The 12,064-nt window shown below is 46.6% G+C and overlaps 1 protein-coding gene across 1 annotated transcript in view; it reads left to right on the plus strand.

The window, feature by feature from the left end:
- HYDIN (HYDIN axonemal central pair apparatus protein) overlaps positions 1-12,064 on the plus strand; it is a 216,389-nt gene that overhangs the window by 55,591 nt on the left and 148,734 nt on the right. Inside the window, exons 15-17 of the mRNA XM_056862322.1 lie at positions 3,612-3,747; positions 4,803-4,971; positions 9,137-9,285. Of these exons, the coding sequence (XP_056718300.1) occupies positions 3,612-3,747; positions 4,803-4,971; positions 9,137-9,285 (454 nt within the window). The remainder of the gene's footprint in view (positions 1-3,611; positions 3,748-4,802; positions 4,972-9,136; positions 9,286-12,064) is intronic.

Raw genomic sequence — 12,064 nt, forward strand, 5'->3', positions numbered from 1 at the left:
ACTGTCTACACAGACTGGCAGCAACTCTCTGTGGTCTACCTGATCCTTGCGACTGAAGATGACAGGGATTGAACCTGGGACCTTCTGCATGCTAAGCAGAGCCTCTACCACTGAGCCACGGCCCCTCTCTATGGCCCCTCCCTTTTCCTCTGAGCTGCTTGATGGCTGGTTTCCCCACCAGTTGAGAGTGGCTGGAACCTGGTGAGCTGCTTCTATTTTTTTTTCTGGTGAGCCCTTCTCTAGAGCCAGTGTAGCTCCTTACCTACCTGCCGAAGAGACTGGTGCTGATCTAATCCCTTTTTCAAGGCTTCACCAGAAAAAGAGGGAAGGATGGGAGGGTGAAGGGAACACTGACTATCTTGTCTTGGCCTGCTGGGAAACACATGTCCGCCCCAGGGAACTGCACCTTCCCCCTTGCAGACCTGCTTGCTGACATAAGTGCTTGTGCGTCTCCCTCCCCGGCTCTGGCCTTTTATGCAGGGATTTTCCCCCACTATCACCCCCGCCAACTGCTTTGAGGCTTTTTTGATTATGCATGCCTTTTCCGCCCATCAGAGGTCATCTCGCTCTCCCTGCACATTTTGCCCATGTTTTCCAGGTGCTCTTTTAGCCAGAATCAGGAAAATGTGTGCAAAACGCACAGGGAGAGCGTAATTTTTTAAAAATCCGCTTTCTGCCAAAATGCTGTCAAAAAATATTCCCCAGGCAGAACAATCCATTCAAAGTTAAGGGATACTTGAAATGGGATAAAGCAAAAAGGAGTCTTTTAACACCTTAGAGATTAACAGATGGTCTTTTTTTTGGGGGGGGGGCTCAGACCCACTTCAGGAATGGGAAGAAAACACAGGAAATTAAGAAGAAAGAAAGTGTGGGAATAGAAGGCCATGAAATACAAGAGCCACAGTCTGTAGCATTTTTATGTAAAACTCAAAAGTGTATAAGAAAAGCACATTCCCGACAGCTGTAATTTGGTGATAAATAAATTAACCTACGTATGTTAAACAGTTTAACACCTGGAGAGGCTAAGGAGGGTGTCAGCTCTGTTTAATTTCTACTTGATACCATCAAACCTACTGATCAGTTGTAATCCAGTAATTTCTCTTTGGAGTCTCCCTTTGTTTGCTCCAAGTCTTCCACCCTGCTGAATATATCTTAACTCCCTCTGGCCACAGGCTCCCTTCACGTAGCTGGCGAAGTAGGCTTTAGGCCACAGAAGCTTATACTTTGATAACTCCATTAGTCTTTAGACTCCTTTTTGTTTTTGTTATAATGGACTACGGTGGCTACCCCCACTCCAGTTGGAAATGGGATAAGACATCTTTAGACTGAGAAAAGTGATTCCTTGCTGTGCCACTGAATGAATGAATGAATGATGTTTGTGGCTGCGGCAGACTGAGGCAGATTCATCAGCTGGATACATCTGGTTGATGGTTTGTGTGGATCTACGAGCAGCTGTGTTCTGAAGGGCACAAGAGAGACAGATGTGACTCTGGGCCTGTGGGCTGTGGGGAGCAGTCTATCAGGGACCCTTTCAGTGCAAACAGCCTCCCACCCTGCCATTCTTCAGAGGCAGTAAACTGTGTGTGTGTGTGCCACTGAAGCAGAGGATGCTTTTGCTTTCAAGACTCTGTTTAGGCTCTTTAGTGCTGTGTTTATTGAGCAGTTGAGCTGGATTACAGAGGCAATTTTGTGAAGTTTGTTGCAGTGGATCCATGTTTACAATCTCCTGTGGGATTAATTTTTTTTACATTAAAACAGCTGTGTGGATTGGAGCCATGGTGTTGGGCGGGGAAGAGGTTTAACCCTTTGCTCCATGCCATTTCCTTACCTAAATTCTAAGAAGCTGCAGTTTCGTCCATGGGAGTAAAATACAGCTATATGTATAATACCTGTATTTCCCTCATCCCCATATGTGTCAGATAATAGGATAGGTGGGATTTAGATCAGAAAACAGCACAGGATGAAAGGGTTAATCTCCATTTCCCCCAGATAATCCAGTCTTGCAGCATCAGAAAAACTAACAAATGTGTTGCAGAACATGTTTTTTGTGAGCCAGTGGCTTTTTTACAGTGCTATCACTGAATTTAGCACCTCACAAAGTACAAGAAAATGGGGCCCTGCCCCAATGAGCTCACAGTCTAAAAATTGGCATAGAGAAGGCAACAGAGGCAGGGGAGGGAGGTGGAAGTGGGGAGGAAGTGGGAAAGAGTTGTTCCAATCACCCATGCTTGGGCATGGGGGAGGGGGACTAAGGGGTGTTGCTAAAGCATTTGCAACACATGTGTTGGACAGTCACGGTAAGTGACAATCAGACATGAACTGATCATTGGGTCTCTTCAGTTTGGCACTGAATGACTCAAAATCCCATTGAATAGGTTTGTACCAGGTTTTTGCCAAAACTGCACATGTGCGAAGATGCTGCCTATGCAAACAGATCAGCAGCCATTAATGTCTTTAAGAATCTACTTAAACACTGAACAGTGGGATGTTTTTAAACTTGGCATTGATGACTGATTTATATGATTTGTGACTGATTTAACAGTCTGTCTAGAGAATTGCCTGCTTAGTGTCTCACTAAGAAGGGAAGTGAAATCGAACTAATTCGGACTGTGTGAGTAGGCAAAAAACTGATCATGCTGTTGGGAAAGATTGTGGTGAAGCAACCTGCCAAACAGTCATGAACAGGTCAACAAACTGATGGACAGTTCATAAAAAACTTGGCTCCTTGTTCATGACTGGCAAACAGGACAAAAGCCAAAGCAGTGAGTGTTCAAGCATCCCTAGCTAAAGTAGCAATCCCCAGCGTGGTCCCCAAGGTCTCCATGCTGTACACTAATGTATTTCCTTATGCCCTCTTTCTTCTTCCCCAAAGCAAAGAACTAATTCTGGCTTTCCTCTGAAGAAGCGCAGAGAGAACTCCAGACCAGAACTCAATTAGTGAGAAATGTGAAGGGTTACATTCCTTTCACAGAGCATTCCCAGACCTTAGGTGTGTTACCTGACTATGCAGGGCACAGATGAAAGCAAGATCCAGTTAAAAAAACACCACACAATTCAGTTGAAGTGGATTTGGACCACTCCCATGGGGTAGTTAATTTGCAACACAAGGTCTAGTAGTCATCTGTGTTTTGAAGATAATGTAACAAACCAAGTGTGTGTCTGCATTTGCAGCAGCAATGAAGGCAAAACCGAGAATCCTTGCCATGTGGATGCAGCCTTTGAATGCTGGGCTTTTGCCTTCCTGCTTTTGTTAACATGCATATCTACACACGCACACACACCTCTTTCTGCTGAATGTAGCACTTCATGCAGCTGATGAAAGATTGCTTCAGTAAATGTGCTAGTCTTTAAGCTGCCAGAAGACATCTGTGGTTTTGTGAGAAAACTGTTAGCTGCTAACAAGGTTTCAGGGCGAGAAATTTCCCTGTTCCTTGGGTGCTTACTCATGGTGATGGATCTACAGGTTGAAAGCTGTAACAGCTTCATTTTGTGTCTGATTTTAGTCAAAATTGGTTGTGTGGGTGATAAGGCTCCACCTGACTGTTAACTGCATAATTTTTTGCCCTCAAAGGTCTCTTTCTGTATGTATGTGCTTCATTTTAATTGACTAGATGCATCACACCTGCCCTGCGCGTGGCTAATCCCACTGTGGATTTTGGACGTTGTTTCCTGAAGTTCCCCTACCAGCAAATGGTGCGTCTCGTTAACGACAGTGACCTGCCAGGGTGCTACGGCCTCCTCCCCCAGGTTCGTGCCTTTTTTAACCGTGCTGCCATACAGTTGTGCATCCTAGCTGTAGAAGGAGTGTTTTAGCTCCAGACTGATCTGAGAGTGCCAGGTTGGGCCCCCTAGAATACTGTCATGTTCTAGTGCAATAAGAAGAAGAGTTGGCTTTTGTATGCCAACTTTCCCTACCACTTAAGGAAGAATCAAACCAGCTTACAATCACCTTCCCCTCCCCTCCCCACAACAGACACCCTGCCCCATCCTTAGGTGGGGCAGAGAGAGCTCTAACAGAGCTGAGACTAGCCCAAGGTCACCCAGCTGGCTTCAAGTGTGTGTGTGTGTGTAAAGTGCCTTCAAGTCGCAGCTGACTTATGGCGACCCCTTTTGGGGTTTTCATGGCAAGAGACTAACAGAGGTGGTTTGCCAGTGCCTTCCTCTGCACAGCAACCCTGGTATTCCTTGGTGGTCTCCCATCCAAATACTAACCAGGGCTGACCCTACTTAGCTTCTGAGATCTGACGAGATCAGGCTAGCCTGGGCCATCCAGGTCAGGGCTGGCTTCAAGTGTAGGAGTGGGGAAACCAACCCGGTTCACCAGATTGGAGCCCCACCATTCATGTGGAGGAGTGGGGAATCAAACCCGGTTTTCCAGATTAGAGTCCACCGCTCCGAACCTCTGCTCTTAACCACTACACCACACTGGCTCTCAAATGTGTTGATGGTGGTGACCACCCCATAACGGCAGGGACCAGAGAAGAAAAATGGCAAGACCCGTAGTAGTATTTTCCTGGCTCCACATGCTTGCATTTTCTGCTGTTGAATGTCTTTTGAGTTCTTAAGCTTATGAAATCTTACAAAGAATTCTGAAAAAATAGTTAAATAAGTTGAGCGGTCTTGTGGCACCACAAGCCGAGCTTCTTATTCAGAAGTGACTCTCAGAAGCCTACAAAAATGGATAGCATTCTTCACTGGATCTTTGCAAGTGAAAACCTTTGCCAGTGTTAACAGCTTTGCAAGTGAAAAGCACCAGATGCACAGTTGTGAAGGCTGCTTGCGATGCTTTTCTCTCTGTCTAGGAATATGAGGAGAACCCTACAGTCCTGCATTCCAGTCCAGCACCTTGTGGCATCATTCCGCCTCGGGCCACTGTTGAAATCCCTGTGACTCTGGAGGCCCAGAAGAGGGGGCATCAGGAAGCCGTAGCCCACATCGCTATTTTTGGGAGTGGAGACCCGCCTCTGGTGAGTGGAATCAATCAGCCTGAACTGTAGGAGGTCTCACCTTGCCGGGGCAAAGCTCAATAAATGTGTCTTTGAAAAAACATATGCGCAGGTTCTGTGCCAGGGTTATTTCCCTGGACAGAATGAGCTGAATGGTTTCTTCACATCAGCAGGTGCATCAGAAAAGTTCCTGGAGAGGGGAAAAGATGTGGGTTCACCTAGATTGCATGATTCACCATCTCAACATTTGACACACAGGAGCAGTTGGAAATAGCACTATGAAAATTCCAGTTGGTTTGGAGAGCTTCCAAAACAATCTCGAAATGCATGCTAACAATTCTTTTCCGCACGGCTGTTTCACTCGCCATGACCTCTCTGGCGACTTCAGATCTTTGTGTTGATTACACATGTCGTTTCCGACCATCAGAGGTCGCCTCGCTCTCCCCTGCTTTTCCCCAGGTTTTGCCTGCGTTTTCAAATTCAAGATAAAACAGGTCTCTGAAAATGCGGGCAAAACGGAGGGGGAGAGCGAGGTGACCTCTGACAGTTGGAAACGGCATGCATAATCAACACAAAGACCCGAAGCTGTTGGAGGGGTGACGGCGAGTGAAACAGCCATAAATAAAAGACGCTGGTTTCTGAAAGCATCACATCTGGAAAGTAGTCCCACATTCCTGGCATCAGCATATCCTGAGGTGGGGTCAGGGCCCAGGGCTTCTGTCAGGGCCCACCACTCAATTATTTGCTGGTTGCCCCGCCATGCTCCCAGGTGCACACACTGCTCAGTACCTCTGGGAAAGGGGCTATAGGCACTAGTGAGCATGGGCAGCGGGAGAGTTTGCAAGCAGGCGGGTTAAGGAATGCAGGCAGGTGGAGGTATCCAGGTGGGGAGAAGGAGGGCATGTATGGGTGGGGGGGGCTGGTGGTGAGTCGAAGAGGGGAGCGGGGCTCTGGGGGTTCTCTGCCCTGGGCTTTTCAGAACCTGGAACTGGCCCTGCCAAATCCACATCTTCATAATTTATGCACGATCGGCTCACGACGTTACATCTGAGACATTAAGCCTCTTTAAAAGCTGCTCCACGGAAGGCTTAATTCAGACTTGCATCTGAAAATTCACATCAATACGAGGGCTGTCTTCTACCTCCTTCCCTCTTTTATGAACCTGACTTTGAGAAATGAAACAATTTCACTTTATTCAAAACAACAGCAGGGCAGGGCCAGTGGCCGATGTTTTCCCTCTCCAGAGATCGATGCAAAAGCTCTATGAATAACTCAGTGGCTTGCTAGTGTCACCAGTAAGGCAGATTTCACACATTACAAACTCCAGGTGTCCCCCATGTGGGTTTTGTACAGATGTGTTCTGGGAATTCTCGGTTTGGAACTTAATTCTCAGATGCACATGGGCACAATTCTTATTAGGACCGTATCACACAAGGAAAAGGGGCTTTCAGCCTTCCCCTCCGCCGTGTTTTCCTGAGCTATTTGTCCTTTGTGGAAATGTGCATGTAGTGATGGTTGCACACAGGCTTTCCACAATGGGGCAAATAATGACTACTTGGAGCTGTTTCATATGTCTAGAAAAGAGTGTGGGTGGGGGAGTCTAAACCCCCTTTTCCCAGTCCAAATGGGGCCCGTGTATACCTGGGAGCCAACTTCCCAGCATAGAGCTCTGGGCTCACGTCTGGGCACAAGTCCTCTTAGTGGCTATGTGGACTTCGCCATTTATGAATCGGCCCTAAAGAGACCAGAACTCCAAGCCCTTGGAGGTGCAGCTGCTCCTGCAGCGTATCACAATTAGTGCCCATCAGGAGAGACTGAATAGTAACGGTTCTTTAGGTCTAAGAGAACTGACTCAGTTCAGCAATTGGTTGGCCTTACCTTGTCCTGGTTTGTGCCATACACAAGAGAGATGGTATCAGAGCAATTTACTCTGCTCTGGTTAGACCTCACCTAGAGTACTGTGTTCAGTTTTGGGCACCGCAATTTAAGAAAGATGTAGACAAGCTGGAACGAGTCCAGAGGAGGGCAACAAAGATGGTGAGTGGTCTGGAGACCAAGTCCTATGAAGAAAGGTTGAAGGAGCTGGGTATGATTAACCTGAAGAGGAGAAGACTGACAGGGGATATGATAACGATCTTCAAGTACTTGAAGGGCTGTCATATAGAGGAGGGTGCCGAGTTGTTTTCTGTTGCCTCAGAAGGTCACACAAGAACCAACAGGTTGAAATTAAATAAAAAGAGTTTCTGTCTGGACATTAGGAAGAATTTTCTAACAGTTAGAACGGTTCCTCAGTGGAACAGGCTTCCTTGGGAGGTGGTAAGCTCTTCTTCCCTGGAGGTTTTTAAGAAGAGATGGCTATCTGTCAGCAATGCTGATTCTATGACCTTAAGTAGATGATGAGAGGGAGGAGATCTTGGCCATCTTCTGGGCATGGAGTAGGTGTGTGGGGGGGAGGTGGTTGTGGGTTTCCTGCATTGTGCAGGGGGTTGGGCTGGATAGCCCTGGTGATCCCTTCCAACTCTGTGATTCTATGATTTCTGGAGCCACTTTCCCCACTGCCTGCAATCCAAGACAGGAACACAGGAAAGAATTTCATTGGTGCATAATTTGGCACCATAGTGGAAATAAATCACCTAACGCACAAGGGACAAAATTGGAGAGAAAAACCAGGGCTTTCTGACGAGGCAGACATTGAAGTCTTCCTGGGTGATGAGCATCCTTGGCCTTAATGTCCACTCTTGCAGTCCTTACTGTCATTGTAGAATTTCTTCTTCCCTCTCAAGAACAACCCATATCCATTTGTTTCATTTGTGGGACTGCCCTTTGAGCTAATTGGGCTGTGATAACATTTCTATGAGTCAGAGATCACATTTGGCTGGAGCGAGCAGAAGCTTCATCTCCAGCTCTGCTAGCCCACCATCTCCGTTGCCTCACTGGCCTGGCCTCTAGTTCCAGTCACTTCCATGCTGGTTGTGCCAATTTAACATATTGTGAGACAGACTGTTTGGCACGGAGATTTTTCAAGGGTTCAGACCAGGACAGAGCAGGGGTTGCCTCAGGAAGGATTGACGAACTGCCTTTCCCCAGCAAGTTGGGCCTGAGGCAATTTACAAAGCATGCTACAGCATGTATGTTAAAAACAAAAACACCACTCCATCACAATCAGTTGTCAACTCAGTATGTGGCAGCAGTGAAAAGGCAAACTCTACACTAGGGATTGTTAGAAGAAGAAGAGTTGGTTTTTATATGCCGACTGTCTCTACCACTTAAGGAAGAATCAAACCAGCTTACAATCTCCTTCTCTTCCCCACAATAGACACCCTTTGAGGTAGGTGAGGCTGAGAAAACTCTAAGAAAGCTGTGACTAGTCCAAGTTCACCCAACTAGCTTCATGTGTAGGAGTGATGAAACAAATCCAGTTCACCAGATTAGTGTCCGCTGCTCATGTGAAGAAGGGGGGAATCAAACCCAGTTCTCCAGATTAGAATCCACTGCTCCAAAACCCACCGCTCTTAACCACTACACCACACTGGGGGAGCCAAATATATCCAAAAAATACCATTGAAGTATTTTTCAGGTATATTTTTGGCTCGGTTATACACGAATACACATCCCTAGTAACAAGGCCCCCTTAGAAAATGGAACGCTGTCCCACAAGAGTCATGCCTGGCCATATCCTTCCTTCCTTCTAGAGATTAATGAACAGCAGGGTGTTTTGGATACCTCTGGGATTAACAGAAAATGAGCTGTTGTTGGTCTGTTGACTCTGCTGGCTTGATGTTTTTTCTTGTTTTTGAGTTCTTGTTTGAAATAGGTGCATTTGTCTTTGAATTATTGTTGGATGCCTTAGGAGATATTAGATGGAGATTAATTTTAATAAATACATGTAGTAGAACGCTTCAGTGGAAGTCTGTCAGCAGTATTTATAGCAAACCAAGGCCTCAGGATGTAAAAGTGGGTGATGTAAAAGCAGAGCCTGCCCAAGTCTGTCCGGTCAGGGGAGTATCTGAGGTTGAACCAAAGTTTGCCAACAGGAAGACCCTTTGGAGTATCCCAGCTCCCTTCAGAAGTCCTTTCCTTCGTCCCTTTCATGCTCACTGACTCAAAAGAGATATACTTGCTCTGAAGGACAGTGAGGTGCTGACTTTTGAATCTTTCCTCTGTTTTCTGTCATTCCCTGGAGCAGGCAGTCGAGCTGGTAACCTTTGGAGAAGGCCCGGTTGTTTACGTGCATCCTGCTAAGCTAGATTTCGGCAGTATCCAGGTCTTACAGGATATCTCCAGGATGCTCTACCTTTCCAATCAGTCTTTCATTCCTGCACCATTTGAGGCACGGATGGTAAGTATGGAAAACTTTCATAACAAAAAAAAGTGGGTTGAGCAGCTTGTTGGCCTGTGGAGGCCTCTCGTAAAACTTATCTCAGGATGGGAACCATCTCCATGTGAATGAGCAAGCAAGTAATGTTTGATGTGCATCAGACTTTCATTTAGGTGATATTCCCTTCCCTCCTTTGCTTCTGCCTACATATGTGGCCAGTTCCTCTGTCCCATGTAATATAGCAATGGCAGTTGAGATGTACTGGTGTGAATTACAAAGTGACTGGGGCAAGGGATTCCTAAAAATGTTCTTGAGAAACCTGGATTCGGGGTGCATCCATCCTCACTTGCTCTAATTCCCCATTAGTAAAACAGGAGTCACTGTTACTGCTACACCAAAAATGCATGAAGAATGGAGTATATAAGCCGGAGGATGCCCGGTTCAAATCTCAGCCTCATCCATGAACACATAAACACATGAAGCTGCCTTATACTGAATCAGACCCTCGGTCCATCAAAGTCAGTATGTCTACTCAAACCGGCAGCGGCTCTCCAGGGTCTCAGGCGGAGGTCTTTCACATCACCTTACCTGCCTAGTCCCTTTAACTGGAGAGGCCGGGGATTGAACCTGGGACCTTCTGCATGCCAAGCAGATGCTCTACCACTGAGCCACAGCCTCTCCATGACAAGGTGATTGCAGGCAAGCCACTTCCTCGAACTTGGCCTCCCGTCTGTAACATGACAGGCAGTAACCACCTGTCCTCCAGCACTGTGATGAGTACTGAAATAATGTGTTGCAGCGCAGTCCCATGACAGCCCCTATCCTGGCCAAGGGCATTCTTCAAAATATTATCTTACAAATCAGTCTTCTTCCTCTGGGACCCTGGCACAGTTTCCCAAGACCCGTCACTGGGTCTGCTCACTGTTAATCCTGTGGGTTCTTAATAATTATAAGAATAGCGGCGGATGTTGGAATGAAAAGGCATCTCCAGCTGTGCTCCTAACAGCTGCATTGTGCCTCCCTTCCCAACTGCACTGCTGAGCAATTTCAGAAGCGATCACCACCCCTGTTTAATTACTTTCAACATTCAACCAAAAGTACATTTGTGCAGCCAATGAAGCGGTCACAAGAGAGCATCCTGTTTTTGAGCAGATAGTGGTTCTGGGAAGCCAATGTCTGGTTATCTGATGGTTCCAGTGAGAGGTATGCAGTTTAATATGTAAACAGATCTGGAAATGTAAACCTCTGCTGGTGGGGAGGGGATAATCTGGCATTTATGTAAGAAAATTATCAATAACTGCTAGCTTGACCCTGCCATGGGTAATTTGTTGGGGTGTGACTTCGGTCTGATCCATGAACCAGACCAATGTGATGCTCTTCAGGGGTGGCTAGAAGTTAGACTGTACTCCACCAGTGGACCATATGCCGATTTCTTTTCTCAGCCTAGTGCTTGAAGGCTGCTTGGAATCTTGCAAGGAACGTTAGACATAAAAACAATGTCTAAAAATCAAGTAAATGCAATGATTAAAACATTCAGTGCAAGAAAACAGACAACGGTGCAAAAATGAATATTCACAATAAATATAAATATATACAAGCGAGCAGCGCAAGCAAAACAGGGCATTTTGCATGAGGCCAGTGGGGATGAGGGATTTGAAAACACTTCTGCCGCCATGGCCAATTACGACGGTGGCTGTCGAGGTGGTGGGAAGCCTCCAACTACTTTTTATTCCTAATGGCCTCTGTGCAGGCACTCCTATGGGATCTCATATTTGCATAGACCGACCTTCAGAACCTTCCAGAAGCAAGGCAAGCTTGCCACTGCCATCTCAGGCAGGGGGATGCCAAATGTGCATGCCTCAGGTGACTGGAGCTGTACCTTCCCCACTCAGTTTTTCTTCTATTGGGGCAGCAGTACAGTCGTGATGAACTTTCTTTCACCCAGAAATTTGTGATCAAGGCCTTCTCTGTCTTGTTTTGATTCATGCTTTTCTTCTCTCTCCCCCCCCCCCAGTTCCTCTTTTCTAGCGAGTATCTTTTTCTTTCCTATTGATGGCACAACAGACTTCAATTTTAAAAAATGTGTTCAGCATGGGGGTACATTTCTCAGTACAGGTGGCTCAATTGTTGCCTTCTTCATGTAGGAGAAGAGCTCAGGGTGGACTCTTCCCACCAAGGCCAGCAATTTACCAAGCAGCTCCCTGTAATATTTCCAGGTGGGTGAGGGAAACTCACTGGTGATGCAGCTTGTTGCCGGCTATGATGTCCCATTCCCCACAGACATCAACTTCATCAAGACCACTCTGCTGGGTCTCTGCTTGGCTGATACTATCTTTGAAGAAGACTTGAGTTGCGCTATACCAGGGCACTGACTTTGAACTGCAGCTGAGATAAGAGGCTAGTTTTGTTTCGACCCATGAAGTCAAAAAATTTGACTGTCTTCTCTTCTTAGCAACCTTGGAAGAGAAAGAAAAACAGAAAACATCAGGAATGGTGCCCCTAAATGGTGCCAAATCAAATGGTGCCCCTAAAACTAAAAAAAAAATGTTATCTGCGCATGCACAGAGAATGCACTTACCATTGGCGGCTGCCAGCTCAGAGGCAACTGTTTGTCGTGGTACAGGCGAGGAGCGAGGGCTGTAAGCGTAGTCTGGGGAACAGTCCAAGGTCATTCACAGTGAAGGCAGAGTCCGAGATATCAATACAGGCAAGGGAAGTCCAAGGCGTTAGTCAGAGTCAGTCCAAGAAGTCAGGATACCAGGAATCCAAAGGATAGCAGGGAAACAAGGCAGGTACTCAA

This window comes from Euleptes europaea, chromosome 17 (assembly GCF_029931775.1).
Source record: "Euleptes europaea isolate rEulEur1 chromosome 17, rEulEur1.hap1, whole genome shotgun sequence".
Classification (NCBI taxonomy): domain Eukaryota; kingdom Metazoa; phylum Chordata; class Lepidosauria; order Squamata; family Sphaerodactylidae; genus Euleptes; species Euleptes europaea.